The following is a 17,716-nucleotide window of genomic DNA, read 5'->3' as shown; positions in this document are numbered from 1 at the left end:
GAGGCATCTCAAAGGATGCTCAGCTGGGTACACAGTAAAAAATAATCCTCTGGAAAGGATGACTAGTTATTCACCAGGGAATTAAGTAAGAGGTTGACATTTCAAACAGAATGTGCCAGCACTTGGTCAAGTGTTTTTCAAATAGTGAGTATCCATGAAATGTTTCTGGAATTAGGAAGAGTTGTGAAATTTCTTCAAAGTGTCTTTTTATCCAGGGGGTTTTATCTCCTTTTGCCTGGAATCCTGCAGTTCTTCTGACTGTACCTCTCCTTCCTCGGCCATGCCATATCTTTACATGTCACATTTTCGCCCAGAATTCTTCAGGCACTTTCTTTATCTCAGAATAAAGTCCAAACTCTAACCTGGCATTTATGTATAAAATGCCGAGTCACCTTTTCCTCATTTGGGACAGGAGAATAATAATGCCAAATTCACTGATGTACTGAGAAGATTAAGTGAATATCAGGGATTGTTATCCTTTCCCACAAATCTCCAGCGCGAACCCTCTGCCCTTGCAGGTTGGCTGCCCAGGGCTCTCCCAGTGTGCCTTATGTGTTCTCACGGCTATGCGTTTGTTTTGCCTGGGACTCCAGCCTTGGAAATATCTGACCCTCACCTCCTATCTTTTCAGTCCTGCATATTACTTAGGGCCCTGCTAGGCTACAAATACTCATTCTTACCTCTTACTTCTAAGGGCGTCTCTCCTCTATTCTATGCAGAGTGTCAGAGTACGTCATGTAGCCCAATAGCCCAATTTCCTGCCCGGATGTGAAAACCATCCACACGTTGCCTTCCTGGTGGCCATGTTGCTTCTACATGAACACTTTTAGTGTTGATGAGCTAAACTTGGGCTGCTCATCCCATTTTTTCAGCAGCTCTAATTAAATAACTGCACTATGTAATTATCTTTTTAGTCACGACAGTCTTGCCTTTTTAATAAAATTTTCAGTTCTTCCAGAGGAACAGTACCAGCTGGAAAGGCATTGATTGTATTTGTGCCTACAATTTCATGACATTAGTAGTTAAACCATTGCTACCACTTTTCTTTTCTTTCACCTTTACCATTTCTTGGGGGGAGAGGACTTGCCATTACAGGGCTTGTGATTATTGTGACAATGCCTAGAGCAGAAAGAAGGCAAAGAAAACCCTCTTGATTGATGTCTATTTTTTTTTTTTTTGGTCACAGTGCACGGCATGTGGGATCTTACTTCCCCAACCAGGGATCGATCCCACTCCCCCTGCACTGGAAGCGTGGAGTCTTAACCACTGGACCGCCAGGGAAGTCCCTGGTTGATGTCTATTGATGCTTAAACCAACTTCACTTAGGCCACTTTAGATTACTCTTAAACAGTATTTGAATTTTTGAAAAAAAAAATTTCTACTGCAAAACTTTTACTCCTTTCTCTCCCTTTTGGTGTATTCTTCCAGTCTTTTTACTATTTATATACAAATATATCCATATCTATACACTTGGTTTAGTTTTTATAAAAATTGGGATTACACTCTATATGCTGCTTTGTATTTCCTTTTAAAAAGACTTAACAATATACCAATGACACTTTTTCATGTCAATGTACAAAGATTTAATTATTTTTAATGGCTCCATGTGGTGGCACAACTGATCTATATTTTTCTCCTGTCGATCAACATATTTCCAATTGATTCTTGAATTCTGATTTCTTTACCTTAAAAGATATTAAAAAGACAGGTGTGTGTGATAGTGTGACCATCACACTCCTATTCACAAATTCACCCAGTGTTAAGGGTTAAATTTTGCCACCCCAAAATTTATATGTTGAAATCTTAGCCTCTAGTACCTCAGAATTTGACCTTATTAGGGAATAGGGTCATTGTGGACACAATTAGTTGAGGTAAGGCCATACTGGGGTAGGATGGGCCCCATACTGGTGTCCTTATAAAAAGGGAATATTTGAATACAGACCACAGGGAGAACATTATGTGAAGATGAAGGCAAAGATCAGGGTGATGCTTCTATAAGCCGAGGAATGCCAAAGATTGCCAGAAACTCACCAGAAGCAGGAGAGAGGCCTGGAACAGATTCTCCCTCACAGCCCTCAGAAGGAACCTATTCTGCCAGTACCAGATCTTGGACTTCCAGCCTCCAGGTCTAGATTCAATACATTTCGGTTGTTTAAGCCACCCAGTTTGTGCTGTTTTGTTAGGGCAGTCCTAGCAGATTAATACAGTCTGTAAAAAAAAAAATTGTTTAGTGCCTGAGGTAAAGAATACTGGGGCAACAGTTCATGATTTTGAGTGAAGGCCTTTCTAGGGTGTCCGCATTGTGTCATCATGTCTATCTGATGATATACTGTAAGATAATGACTGTGACACAGCCCAAGGCTTCTGGGAAATGGTTCATACTATAAAAAAGTAACGTGCTGTACGTTAGGGCAGAGGCCAAGTTAACGACCAGAGATCAGGCATGGTGAAAAGGAAATAATTACTGAGAACTTTCCACAGACAAGGGTGTGGTAAACCAGGCCTTTCTATGGTAAGCTGTCTTCCGGCTTTTAATCAAATTGGGTAATGTAAAAAAGGAAATGATGATATATTATCTCTAGAGAGTTTAGTCTTTCTCTACCTCCATTAATATGTCCTTCAAGGAAGCCCCATGTTGGTCTAAATCTGAGATTTTGGCAGCAAATTTTACAGGAAATCTGAGGGCACATGATTGAATATTGTATGTGTTACATAAATGTGCAGAAAGCTATGCCAGCCATTCCATTTTCAAAAAATTGACTAGACAGAGCCAGTGGGAAAAGTAAAGATAAAGGTGCTCACTGGAACAAAGCCTCATTCTCAACATCAGGGTCCATGCTGGAGATGCAGCCCGTGAAGCTGGGGCTGCTTAGAGGTTCTAACCAGGACGAAGCACTGTAACGTTTGGCTGCTTATCAAATTAATGTCCCCCTTACCTTTAAAAATTGTGAATCACTATATTGTACACCTGTAGCTTATACCGTATTGTACAGTGACTATGCATCAATTAAAAAAAAAAATGTCCCCCTTACGTGGAATGTCCTCCTCGTATCGGCTAGTTAAACTCCCCTTGCTCTTCAGGGCACATTCTGGTGTAGCCTACCCCATAGGGCCTTCCTTGCCCTGAGACACAGAGCACTGTCACTCCTCTGAACCTATAGATTCTTACTTTTCATGCTCTATTTCTTAGGCGGCGAAATGGTAATTACAAAACTATATATGATTACACTTTATTACAGTTAGATTTAAAACTCCACAGGGGTAGGGCCTTTGCCTGTGTTATTCACCTTGGCACGCTACTGGGCACAGAGTAGGTGCTCAACAAATATTTTTTAAAATAAAAGATTGTACATATATGTGTTCTGCAATTTCTCTTTCCGCTATTCTTTGAAGTGAAAATACTTGTGCTGGACAACAACACCCCTTCTCTGCTGGCCAGATATGACCCACAGACCACCAGTTGCAGCCTCTGCTCTACAAGTAATTTATGGAGCCCAAGGCAATTGTCTCTCTGTACCCCAACAATTCTTGGCATGAGAATGGTAGAGATCACATGGTGGCAAATAAATGCACAAGGAAGTCCAAGTCATGTTTTGAACTACTGAGTTTTTCTCTTTTTTTTATTGCAAAACATTTGTTACAGAAATTTCAGAAAGTTTCTCCCGTAGTATCTGCCAACTTCTGCTTTGAATTATATATCTAAACGAACAAGCTCAAAGTGCACTGTGAATCCAATAAGAGACCTTTAAAAAAAGAACAATTCCTCTAAGGATTTATATATATTTATAATGTCGATAGATATGCAAACCACTGTCTGTCTATACACAAAGAACGAAAAGATGTATGTGTCTTTAAGAAACCCAACTGCAAAATTGTTTATAGGAATTCATTTAAAAATGATATTTGAATAATTTTCCCCATTATAAACTATGGTTGGCACGTTTACAAATGAGAGGCTACGTTCTGTGCTACGAAACGGCGATGAGTACAGTATACTGCACGGCTTGCTCTGCACGGCAGGAGCAGCAGTGAGAACTCAGGTCAGACACTGTAGTGACAGGAAGCAGACAAGCCTCAATACAATGCTACGGTACTCTTCTTCTGAATCTTCCTCACAAAGATCCTGAGTTTAGGTCCAGAAAGATGCAGCTAGCAAATATACATGCACATATCATTTGGGAGAACAGGAGGAACCCTGAATAGGGTGAGTTTCTTTCCCTCCCGCCTCCATTTTCAGTGTATTTTGTGTATATACTCACTAAGTTGGAATCAAGAATATGATCCTGGTTGGCTCTGATTCAGAGGTCCCAAACTATTGCCTCTGGGACTGAAAGCTGCTGGCAGACACGTTTGTTTGGCTAGCACAGTGCTTGCACATCTGAATGTGAATGTCTTTGCAGCAGGACACATGTTCTCTCGTGCCCTACAAACCCTACTTCTTCCTGTTGTCTTTCGCCAGCCCAACTGACACCTTTGTGTTCTGGATCCAGCCTCTCCACGTATTTGAGTTTGCAGCCCCACAATCTAGGTGCAGATGGCCGGTGCTGACGACATGTGAGAAGCTGGGGTGAAGATGTGAGGGTTGGGATTCAGACAGGCAAAGAACTGATGAGGCTGATGCAAACACCAGCCAAGTTAGGAGCATGTGGGGTAGAGTTGCGGGGAGGATGAAAAGCCAGTGGGAAGGTGAGGGGTGGACAAAGTCTGAATGTTTGTAACCACTGTTTCAGTTTACTGTGCCAGTGTCCAGAGGGTATTGAGGTAATAGGAGCAAGAGTCAACTGGTCTGGCAAAAAACACCTTGTGCTGGGTCAAGAGAAAGGAAGAAAGTTAAAGGGGTGAAAAAGGCTGTACATCCAGGCACAAGGTTGAACTCCCCTCTGTGTCCCACAGCTCTCAGCAGGCTGCCTGCTCCAGAGGAAGGCCTGGGTCAAGGTTGGCATTGATGTTCATCAGAAAGCCTATGGCCTTATGGCCACACATGTCCTTTTCACTTCCCAGCACACAACACTGTGTAAACAGGCAATGGCCTGAAGGTTTAATGGGGCCAGTAGACTAGGTAAGTTAGGGGAGGGAAAATTCACCTCACTCTTACCGCCGTCGGGATTACTTGGCCACCGAATTCCTCTCTTAGATGACATGTAGACACGGTCATGTCTTGATTTCATTAGCAGCGATCAGTGCAAGGAATTCATCAGAGAAAAGGTAACACAACTACATTCTCAAACGAATTACAAAAGAAAAGGAAAAAAAATCTTGTTTTCCTTAAATCAGAACCAACCCCTCCTTTGGCTGACTCCAATCTGAGAAAGAGACTGTTTGACAGGTAAAAAGGAGAGAAAGCTTAGGCCAGTGCAGGCTGAGAGAAAAGTTCTCTCTACTCGTTGAGAAGTCATCATTTGTAAGATGTGTAAATTGTGCAAATTGGCTCCTCTCTTGTCCAGATGTTGAATGGCTTCTAACAATGAAATGGTGATTTCCTTACAAGGCAAACTCTTCAGAGTCACCCAGTGCTCAATCACACACCCAGTCACCCATCTCTCGCCCTCCCCTGGGCCAGGCTCACATAGAAGGTGAAAAAAGCCCCAAGGTAGGAGCGTGGTCATATGTTGTCCACTGGATTCATTCATACTGATATGTGGATTTCTACACTGTCACGAATGGACTTCTCCCTCTCATCTCTGTTTTAGCAATCTGCACCTAATGGCCCTAAAGAATCAGAAACATGTCTTTCATATATCACAGATACACCAACACCTAGACCTTAGTATTGGCTAGCTATATCCAGGTCTCGCATGGCTATATGCCCTGTGGTTAATACTTTAGTCCATATTATTTGTGCAGAGCTTAAAAAAATAATAAAAAATACTTGGTTGCTTTTTTGTTTTTAATTTTAAAAAACTGGACATAACCCCCAAACAGTGTAAGAAGCCCGACATTTTGAGTGAGTTCCTAACTGGTTTAAGTGTCACAGCAGGCAACAGTAAAATGTTAAGTGCCTTTAAAAAGTCAAAAGAAACACATAAAGCAGTGCATGCATTTTGTTGCCACAAAATTAAGACTGGATTTGGAGCGGGATTACTTCATTTAAGTCACATTACTATTACTAAAGAAAAGTGAGCTATAATGCAATATCTAGAACAAGGATATAACCACCTACACACTAGCATCACTTTATCTAGAAACAAACATATCAGTGTTACCACATGAACATATTTATAAAATACTGTACACTGCTTCCACGTTGGGTTAGCAGATGTAAACAAACAGCTAATTCAACTGGAGCTTAAAATACTATTTTCAGTTCATTTGTCATATAGTCTTTTGTATAACATGCCAGTTTGTCTTTCACAGAATCACAACTTGCCTACCACAGCTCGCAGGGCTGGTTAGAAGATGCACATCAGCTTATACGAATATTTTACAGTGGTCTACGGGAATGTGAAAGACATAAAGCAGATCAGGAACAAAAGTGCCCATTTCACGAGGATGCTAAATAACATGGAATTGGGAACATCATTAATCCTTGCAACATGTGCTTCTTTATTGAATGTTACAGATTTGTAAATGATTATAAAGCTGTCCTGTAACGTTCATTAATACAACCACATGCTACAACTATGCTGAGTTAAACACGGGTTACATATATGTTTACATGTGTTTTATAATACAGCATTGCCCCACACACATCGAATGGTATAGCCTATAGATATAGCATGATCGATGACTGGATAATATTTATTATCATTACAGAAGTTAAACAGCCCAAACATTCAGAAAGATTAGACTGTACAGCCTCAGAAAGTAGAAAAAATGTGCTATCCAGTTATCTACCATAATATTATCTATAGAAACCGTCTTTTAGAATACATTTGAAACATTCAGAAGAAACACATTTTGTGTTCTTGCAAGTACATTTTTCTCATTCGATTATTCTGATATATATTTTTTAAAGGGGGAACTTTCAAAGTGCTATATAATATCCTAGACCTGGAAGCTTAGACTTAAAAAAAAATCCAGTTCTGTAAAGTGCTGCATTCTGACCCCTAATACACCTTTTGGCTGGAGAAATACTCAGACTAGTCACGACAATTACACTCAAGCTTTCCAGCTTCATTGAAATCCATTAAGGAGGGAGTTTCTAAGTATAAGTATAAAGTATGTTGGTTAATCAGGAATTTCCATGGTCATTTTCATTAGACATCCTTACTTTTTTTTTTTTTCAAAAGGACTGAGTAATTTAGAACAAATCATTACATATAGTAGTATATAAAAATTGGCACCTTAGAAGCATATGATTAAACCAAAGCTATTACTTCCTTGAGCGCTCTATGACTTTATTTACATTCCTCAGTAACTTGCTGCTCACGGGCTGCTTAATTCACAGAGACAGGTAATTAATGTCCCCTCGATCAGGGACATGGTGAAATAAATGAGCTGGACACAAGCTGACTGTACAAGGCCACAGAACCAATGCCACGTCGGTGTGCAGAACACCCAGAAATGGAAAGAAATGGGTGGAAACATAATACACATGTAAGTGCAGAGGAAAGAAATGGCTCATGAAAGTTACACAGGTTGTGTTTAAAGTCACTTAAATTTGGCTTATATATTTCACACACTTCACAAAAGATGTAAGAACTTCATTTTCATGCACAACAAAAGGACCAGGTAGTCACAAGGTCAGGGCTGTTAAATACTTTGTTTCCCAGGTTCTGCTCAGTTCTCTCCAGAAATCACGATGAATGGAAACACGCATGCTCATAATTTCTTTCCCCTACTTTCAATCTGGTCCAGAATGAGGCTCTGGAGGTGCTGTGATATCCTGCTCTGTGGTCAAAGAATAATGATTTCACCTCCTTCTTAGATTCCTCTACAGATTTAGAGAGGCTTCTGGCTTTGTAAATGTGCTCCATACGTAAAACCATCAAAGTGTTAGGATGTAAGTACATCAGACTAGCAAAAGCTAATCTAAGGAACAAAAATAACAAAATCTTGGTTCAAACTCTGGTGCTGAGACTTGGCCTTCCTGAGAGTCACAGAGAAATGGTCTTGAAATGTAAAGTGCCTATTACAACTGCATTGATTATGAACAAACATGGTTCCTCCTCCTCATTATCAATCAATATGGAACCAGGGGTGCATGAACCCTTTAAGGTATATTGCAACTTTGCACGTATGTACATTTTTTTCTGGGAAGCGGGCCCAGAGCTTTCATTAGATCCTCATAGAGATTCGTGACTCAAGGAAGTTTAAGGGCAACTGATCTATTCTCAAATGTGTGTTTGCTGAGGGGGAAATAGCCAATATGGAGTTCAATAAAAATTAAGTGTTTCTAGAGCAATTATATATGAGGGACTCTGGTGACTTATTTCTTATTCACTTAAATCCAAGGAGTGAAGAAGGAATTCTTTAATTCTTTATATGTGGCCACATCATTATCTCTACAACTGAAAAGCTTGTGCAGAAGGTTTTGGGTTTTGTTTAAATATTTAAAGGCTAGAGATTTTGTCCACGTACTTACTTGATTTCACATAGTGAGACAATTTGGAGTTCATAACTACAGAGAAACAAAAGAGCCAGGTAGTATTTGGGGTCAGAGACATTAAGTCTTTTTCCTTAAAGATCTTGATTCGCTTTGAAATCAGTGATCCAAATAGGAATCCGAAGATTTGAGGGTCAAGATTTCTTTATCCCACTTGAAATCCAGACTCGGATCTAGAAACATATGCCTGTATTCTCGAGTCCATAATACTATCTGGCTTAGACTGGCATGTCTATTCTGATTGTACTTGGCATAATCGCTTTGTGTAGGAGAAACCAGACTAAATGAGACGTCATGACAGCAAGTGCTTCCGCACAAAAAGGGGCAGAGGGAAGGCAGTGAGTCATGTTCTAGTTTGGTACAAGGAAAAGCTGAGGTCATAAGGGTTTAAAAAATTCATAATTTCAACATCTGTCAAAATTTAATATAATGAACTCTTTCAATGGAACTCCTTGGATATTAAAAAATCCTGGTTATATCTCAAGGTGATAGAAAAGTCCAAGCCTTCTAAGAAAGCTCTATATGTCTGTTTATATACTATATATTAACATGTCTCCCTGGGTAAATGCATATATATGTATATAAGCAGCATATACTACAGAACTCTTTACATGTTTTTTTTCTATTTTAGTCTACTGTATCTTTTTTATAACTCTGTGTATAAGAAAAATATTCATGGTATGCCTGCAACTGATGGCTTGGGTTGATACCAAACTCCCAGTCAATTCTAAGGTTATTTATGGTTTTGAAACTTCCTTAAAAAGTGCTTTGGAACATTCCATAAAAAAGATACCAGCCCTTGAAAAACTCCAATTAAATTTATGCTGAGCTCAGATTAAATGGCAAAACTCTAGGTATGAAAATATCCACATGTAACCAGATATTCATATACAAAATGCTCATGTGATGAGTGGTGCAGGAAATTGGCAGTTACATCCTGGAGACGTTCAGAAGACATGGTAGACTCATACAAATGATGAAGGTCACACAGGAGCATCACACATGACATGGATGGTGAGAAGATAATAGTATCTCATATGGCAGTTTTAGGTGAGTTCTGCCTACTATTTTTTTAAGTTCACTATTACATATTCAGTGAGTGGCTTCACTGAAGACAGGTGAGATACAAAATAAATTAAAAAATATAAAATTATTTAATTACATTCATCCTGAGCTTGCTTGACTATGCTTGAATGCCCACTATTTATAATAAACCACTTGACATTTGTTTTTAGCATCAATTCTTCTTTCATTTGGATTGCAATACAAAAAGGCATTTCTTTTCCCTTTATTTTCTTCAAAAAAGATAAAAGTTGTGGCACCAGAAACGAATATATAAGAGACAGGTGAACTATGACTGTTACCTTGTTTTTTCTTTATAATGATCAATTACAGAAGTGTTGGCATGAGAAGGATGTGGGACGTTAGGTAGAACTGCTTGCTGCCGGCTTATACTGAATAAAAAGGATGCTCTTCATCAGTCACCAGTGATGGAGCCAATGTGAAAAGAAAACAGAATTGAAAGTTTAGAATATCTCATTTGTATGCTGGCTATTTTATTTTATTTTTGCAATTTAGCCCTGCATCCTAAAACTCTTGATAATGGTCAGAAATGGAAAGATGCCTCCTGGCACGGACAGTGCTTGAAGCCCCATTCATTCCCAGAACTCATGGCTTTCTGAAGTGACTAGTGATACACATTCACCTCAACCCTTCTTCTCCCTCTTTCCCCTCCCTACCCATCAAGTGTGAACATGACTTAAATCCCGTGTTTGGCACTGGGCCAGAACAAATGCTTTCTTGATCTCTGGCCAGAAGTCACCTTTGAGTTAATACCTCCCAAGGCAATATTTGTTTTGCTCAGCTAAGAATAAAGCAGATAAGTTTCAAGGAAGGGGAACAGGTGAATTTTGGGGAGAATTTTAGGGCTGGATTCTTGAGCCTCCTGCAAAGCTTATTAGAAGGTTTAGTTGTGTTTGCTTTCAAAGCTGTGGAAAGCGGATGTTCTGGAGAGTCTCCTCATGGACAGACTGTCCCCTCGGCCCTCTGGTTTGGAGGACTTACTCCTCTGGAAGGCATTTCTCAGGCTTGCTGCGTTCCGCTGCCTGTCAAGTTTGTCACTGATGGAGAAGCTCTTCCTGGTGTGTGCATATGGCACACTTGGCTCCTCTGCTGAGTAGCTGTTGGCACGCTCTATCCTGGGAACTGTGATGTTGTTGGACAGGGTTCTGTCTGAATTATCACCCTCCTGGGGGCGTACTGCAATGGCGGCTCTCCGGCCCTTGGCCTCATTCTCCTCACTGTCAGAGCTGGGGTGACTCAGTTCTGCTTCTCGTTCGGGATGGCAGCATGATGAGTCCCCCACTTTTCCTCCAAGACCTCCCGGGAAGGTGGCTCTGTCAGCAATCACTTGAGGGGCATTGACACACCTTGTGTCAATACAGTCTGTAATACTTGTGTATTCTGCTGTTTTCACAGGCACCCCAAGGTTGGCATAATAGCTCCTCGAAGGAGAAAACATAAAGCTGTGAGATTTCACGATGGGGGCCTCTTCTAGAAGAAAGGGGGCGGTGGCTAGGTAGCGGCTACTTTTGGAACGCTCAATGGTGTGGTGCATCGGAGGCTCAGTGTCCCACAGGTTTTGGCATTCCGGGTGGTGGGTATAGTCTGAAGAAAAAGATTTAGTGTCCATGGAGGTGATGTCCTCGAAATCAATGTTCCGGCTTGGAGGTCTGTCTGTGGGTGCAAGAGTTGCATAGGCACTACTTGAAGGAGCTGTGGAAGGTACTGGAGCCGAAAAGCTTGGCTCTCCCAGCCCTAGGATGTTCATGGAATTGTCCAGAGGGTCTATATCACAGTGGAGCTCATCCATGGCAGAGACATAGATGTCTATACATGAAGACGGTCTCCTGGAATCAGGAACAATGGCCAGGGTGTTTGCAGGGGCTGCAGGAGCTTTGGATTCTTTTGCTACAGAGTGGGAACTAGTAGCCCGGTGTAGGCTCAGGGACCTTTCTTTAAAAAGACTCTCCAACTTTTCTATCCCACCTTTGTCTTTCATATTGACTGAATAGAAAGAATGGCTTCGCATACGGGGCATTAGGGTTGGAGAAGTTGGGGACAAGGTCTCCTCACCTGCAGGATCTATACTCTCTTGGAGCTTGAAGGTGTTCCCCTCCTGGCTGTTGAAGCTGCTCTGGCGGACAATGTAGGCTGCGTCTGTGCAGTCTGAGGAGGTCCGCGAGCGGATTTTGTTGGACTCGGCCCGCTCCAGACCCGTCAGGCGCTCCAGGGCTGTAGCCATGCGCCCGATGAGGTCCTCGAGCTGTGCCAGCCGGATGTCCACGGTCTGGAGCGAGGCCCTCATGCAGTGTTCTCTCTCGTTGACTTCCTCCAGCCGCATGGACATGTTCTCCACCCTGGGAGGGAAAAGAGAACCAGAGTCACTTGGGGCTGGTTTCTCTGTGGGAGGCTGGAGAGCACGGAGGGGATCACAGTTGCACCCAGACTCGGTGCCCTCGCTGTCCCACTGGAGGGAAACTAAGGGGGCTGGGGAGGAGAGGATGGCAGTGACCCTGCCACTGAGAATCACAGACTCTCCATCTTCTGGAGCTGGAAGAGGCTTTAGAGATTACTGAATCCGGCGGTTTTTAGCTACTAATCCCCTTTTCCCTCGGTGAAAATTAATGCTCAATCCCAATAAATAAACACCAAAGTTGAGTAGTTCTTCTTGAAGTAAAGTGGGCCAAAGTCCCACCTTTGCTCACCCTCCTGGCTTTGCTGTGGCTTGGGGCAGGGTTCAATGACCTAAATAAGTATTAGGGTGTTGGCTTATCAGTCACCAACAAAATGAGCATGTTACATTTGGATAACTTTACCCAGAATTTTGCAGTGGAACTGCAGAATGTAGCTGTTCTTACTGCAGTGTACATTTAAATTTGTATTCTATGGACTGGGATTATGTTTATTTTGCCTTTATATAATAATCTTTTGTTGTTGTTGTTATTCACAACAATCCTTTTAGAATGGAGTGCCTCCAGAGGAACTGATATAGTACTGTTACTGAGTCACCTGGAGCTGATCTAATTTAACCAAATCCTTTCATTAATAAAGGAAAAGCAAACATCAAGAAATTCAGCCAAGATTACATAGAGTGATTTATGGTAAATTACTCTGGAGCGGCTATCAATAAATGAATAGTCCTACTCCTCTCTCTCTGTCTCTCTGGGTAGCTGATCACAGATGCTTTATATTACAGTTATTTCTCCAGGTCTTGACCCTCCCTACTGGAAATTCTTAGGCGTGTGATCTGCCTCATATTCCTGTTCCCATTTCCGTGTTGCCAGCCCAATACGTGCCAGGTGTCAATAAAGGTTCACTGAGTCAATCACTGTGATGAACTTGATTTCAACTGTCTAATAGGTTGCCTGGCCATTTATTTATAAAGACAGAGACCACACATTTAAAATAAAATTGTGCCACATTTTCACCTGCTCAAATTAACTTGGAAAGGACAAACCAAAGCCAAGTTTTGGTTTGAGCTCAAACTTTCACTTTTAGATGCCCAAAGGCAAATCTTTTGGAGAGTCTAAATAAGACCCATTCACAACTTTTTTGGGGAGGATAAAGATACTTTTCCAATACTTCCAATATGCACAGCTAATCACTTGACTGCTGACCCTGAAAAGGAACATGGCTGCATGCATTACGAAGAGCGGTGGGCATCAGACCTGGGTCCCTCCAGCCGGGGTGGTGGTGGTGGTGATGGTGACGGTGGGTTGACAGTAGCAGTGCCTCTATCAGAGAAGACTATACGTTTCAGTGCCAGAATGAAATGAGAGGCATGTGGTCCCCCTCGCTGAGGGACCTGAGGCCTTTTAAAAGCCTCCTCCTCCTTCTCTGCTGCTGCGGCCTTGGGGCCCATCTCTGCCTCTCTTAGCAACAACCTCCCAACTCACTCTACCTACTCTGCTCTTTTACCTCTCAGCTTCCCTTCACTGGTCCAAGGTTGTGGACTGTTCTCAAGAGCCCTGCTTTGGGAACATTTTTTTCTTTTGCTCCTTCGTGCTGCTCCATAGCCAATCCAGAGCCTCCCAGGGTCCAGGCACACTCTGCCATCATGCCCAGGTGTATTTCCAGAAGACTTATAAATCGAGCAATTCTGTGTCTGGCAAACACAATGTTATTCATTCAGCTAACACAGATGATTCAGAAGGAAAATTCAACTTTCCTCTGTTTCACTTTGTTTTGTGGTATAAACATAGCCTGAGAAACAAATTACTTACAATAATAAGTTTGTGTGTCTTACAGACTTACAATTCACTTCTTCACCATCTAGCCTATGGAGTTTTCAAGTATTACAATTTCATTTTTTTTGTAATTCAATAAGCTTTGCGTAAGTGGACAAAAACACTTCTTCATTAAAGTCAAGAGAAGGACAGATGGCACATTTCTATAGAATGAGGAGTTTTGTTTTGGATACTCTAGGTACTGGGTCCACCTAGCTTTTTAGTGTTGGCAGAGTAACGAAAGGCAGGATAGTTTTCTTCCTCCCTCTCCTGCCCTTTCCTGGAGTCTGGTGTATACAAGGTCGGTATGGAAAGAAATAAAGATGCTCTCTGAGCATAACTGCATGCGATCATTGGTTTGAGCATGGTGAGCTATCTCCCTGCACTGTGGGACCCTCCCCTCCCTGCATCCCACCTTGCTTTAGCCCCTGGATCCAATACTGCAGAGAAAACTAGCAGGTGAGAGGCCAAGCTAAGGCACCAAGAGGCAATTGAAGACTAAGGACTTGGTTGTGGGGAATAAATGGAACCCAGAAACTAAGGAGCCCAAGGGGATGGGAGGAAGAGAGAGGAGGTACAAGGAGGAAGAGGGTCGTCCGGGAAAGCAAGGAGGTGCCCAGTGGAGCCTCAAGAGCAAAGATAAAGAAGCATGGCTCCAGGGGATGGAAGTAGGGGAGGAAAGCCTGCTAGAACAGGGCCAAGGAGCTATTCTTCACCAAATCTTAACTCTGCTGTGGGCTCTGAGGTGCTTTGGAATGTAAGATTTGAATTTAAAAAAGAAAAAAAAAAAGGACTGTTTGATCCATTTCCTTTCAGAATTCTAGATGTGTTTAACCACCTAGTTATATCATCAATTAGAGCACGGATATAACTGATAGGGGTTTAATGTAGGAGTTATAAAAGAATAAACGTTCCTAGAGTCAAGTTTACATATGCTTGTTCCATAAATAGAGTACTTCTCTTAATCTTTAAAAAAGAATTCTTGAGAAGTTATTTGCAAATGGGCACGCATCACAGATAAAAATAGGTCTGAGGAACAAACCGAGAGTTTCGAGTCATGATTGTAGTTTCTAGGAGCTGACTCCAGTCAAATAAATCAGGAGATAAAATGGAGATAAGAATTATAAGAACTTAAGGATCAATAAGAATCCTTAACGAGATAGATATGGGAAGTGACTACGTAAGAAAAGAAGAAGGAACTGTGGAAAGGAAGATGTTGTATGAAGGAACACTTTATTTTTCTTTCCCTCTTTCAAATCTCCAGACCTTGCATGGCTTATTTCAGAATAACTCACAAGGCAATCACAATAGGGACCCAACAGAACCCTGGAAAGATGTGAGGTGGCTCCTGTTCCCGGGAGGCCAAGAAAGTGACAGCAAGGAGCCCATTAGAGAGGACTCAATAGGCTGGTAAAACAAACAAACAAACAAAAACCAGGTAGTAAAACAACCAGCCTCTAACAGCCAGTGTGATAAGGAAAAGGGCATTCAAAAGAAGATTCTGGTGGCACAGAAAATTTCAACTTCAATATGTAACTTCTTAAGGATTATTGTATTACCTTCCAGAAATTCATCTTCTTTTCTGATAACCTCAAAATGTAGTTAAAGCAAATATGGTAAAAGGAAAAAGAGAATTGGCAGACCATGCCTGCTCTAAATTTCAAATATTCCCTGGAGTGCTAGCAGTAGAATGGGTGTAGGATGAAGAGCAAAAACAACCCCAGAACACATGAACCCAATTGTGGGGACTCTTGCGGGGGGGAAAAAGGGTATACTGACACAGGTTTTCAGGTCAAAGGCAACGATGCAGAGCAGCTAAAGCTAACTCTTGCTTATCCACAGACTGATACCTAATTTGTGAATTATTTAAGTCCTTTAGGGTCACCTACCCTTCCCTTTGGGGCAGTAATCCTTCTCACTAACCAAAAACAGGGAGAAAGGTTTAAACTTGGTTCTATCAATGGAGATATCAAAGATCAGTTTTAGAAAAAGTCATGGTGGCAAGTGGGTGAAGCTCATTTTTTTGGCTTACATTATTTTTGGATTATTTATAAATTTCATATATCCTAAGTTATTCCTCTCTGTTATGAAAAATTATAAGTTGTATACACTATTAATAGTCATTGTCTAATACTTTTTGGATCTAGGTGAAGTGAAAAAAGGGTATAGAGCCCATTGGTCTGGGAAGGATAATGTTAGATTAAAAGATGACAACAAGGAATAATGTATATCCCAGTTTGCTTAAATTGTTACTGTCAAGGAGAAAATTCAAACTGAAACTTCTGACAGGTGGGGCCCTACGGGTGGGGTGATGGTGAGGATTAACTGGAAGCTTTAAGTTAGGGGTCTGAGAATCAAATGCCTATAGAAGGGCAGATCAAGTAAGTAGGTGAAGCAGGCAAGAGAACAGAGGCAAGGATTCTGTGGCAGCAGAGAGCACACCCAGTCCAAAGGCATTCGGAGTGAATTTTAACAATCACTGCAAGCTCAACACAACAGCCCTCTGTGGGCAGATGCTGCCCATGAGCAACCAGTTTGCAAATTCTGCTTTAAATGAGTTAAAAGAACCAGAAAAGAACTTCCGTCTCTGATCAACAGAAAATGTACGTGACCCTTAAAAACCAAAGGGAAGTAAAAAGAAATGCCGGGGACTTCCCTGGGGGCGCAGTGGTTAAGAATCCACCTGCCAATTCAGGGGACATGGGTACGATCCCTGGTCCGGGAAGATCCCACATGCTGTGGAGCAACTAAGCCCGTGGGCCACAACTACTGAACCTGCGCTCTAGAGCCTGCAAGCCACAACTACTGAGACCGCGTGCCACAACTACTAAAGCCTGTGCGCCTAGAGCCCATGCTCCACAACGAGAGAAGCCACCGCAATGAGAAGCTCGCGAACTGCAATGAAGAGTAGCCCACTGCTCACAGCAACTAGAGAAAGCACGTGTGCAGCAACAAAGACCCAACGCAGCCAAAATAAATAAATTAATTAAAAAAAAAAAAAAAAAGAAAAGAAATGCCAGGAGACTGCAGATAGGAAATGTTTTCCTGACATTCAACATTCCTGGATTCTAGGAATTATGGGAGTTTGACATCAATTCTAGGCAGCATTACAGAATGGCTTAGTCGTAGGTAATTAAGCAGATGGTATCTTTTGAGTACTTTAAAGAGATAGGATTAGTTAACACGAGACTACATGGGCTCAAAATTACAATGTTAATCTTGTCTCTCTTTTGATAGTCTAGACTAATAGAGAGACACAGATGCACAATACTTTTGATGAAGTACATTGTGATTTTAGAAGGGAGGTTGACACACTGGAGTGACTACAGAAATGTGGACACCTGGCTGCCTGATTAACCAATGGGCCGATGTCGCCATGAGAGGTATTTTTTGGAGTCATGCAATATCTTAGTTCTGTCTTGGTTCACCTGATCTGTGCTGGTGACATTTTGGTGGATTATGTTGAAGGCATAGTAGGTATGCTTATCAAGCAAACAATGATATAAAAAGAATAGGATGAAAAATTAATAGACTGATGATAAAATCAGGATCCAAAGTTGTCCTTAAAAATGCTAGAATAATGAGCCAAAGGGGGAACAAATTAAAGAAAAATTTCACAGCGATGGATGTTAAGTCTTGATTTTAGGTTAAAAACAAACATTTCACAAGAAGAGGTTTGAGGATATTTGAATTAGCTCACGTGAAAAAGCCCTGGTTTTAATTAATTGTAGTTTCACTCTGAACCAAAGACATGGCTTGGCTGCTATGATTGTAATGCAATCTCATAGCAAATAAAATGTATGGATCAAACAATAACTAACAGTTACTGAAAGCATAATATCTCATATATGTTATCTCAATAATTTTTAAGATTCTACAGTTA

The 17,716-nt window shown here is 41.4% G+C and overlaps 1 protein-coding gene across 17 annotated transcripts in view; it reads right to left on the bottom strand.

Annotated features, from left to right (window-relative positions):
* Positions 1–3,586: 3,586 nt before the first annotated feature.
* The window catches only part of TRPM3 (transient receptor potential cation channel subfamily M member 3), a 926,458-nt gene continuing 912,328 nt past the window's right edge, over positions 3,587–17,716 (bottom strand). For 16 of the 17 annotated variants that reach the window (XM_082470822.1, XM_082470807.1, XM_082470816.1 and 13 more), the window contains one exon: positions 3,587–11,964. In XM_082470822.1, coding sequence (XP_082326948.1) covers positions 10,512–11,964 — 1,453 coding nt within the window. In that variant the 3' untranslated portion in view covers positions 3,587–10,511. The remainder of the gene's footprint in view (positions 11,965–17,716) is intronic. The other variant, XM_082470810.1, reaches the window with a different exon arrangement.

This window comes from Balaenoptera physalus, assembly GCF_965194825.1.
Source record: "Balaenoptera physalus genome assembly, chromosome: 7".
NCBI classification, from domain to species: Eukaryota; Metazoa; Chordata; class Mammalia; order Artiodactyla; family Balaenopteridae; genus Balaenoptera; species Balaenoptera physalus.
Note: the sequence above shows the minus strand (reverse complement) of the source record. Positions and strands in the feature narration are given on the sequence as shown.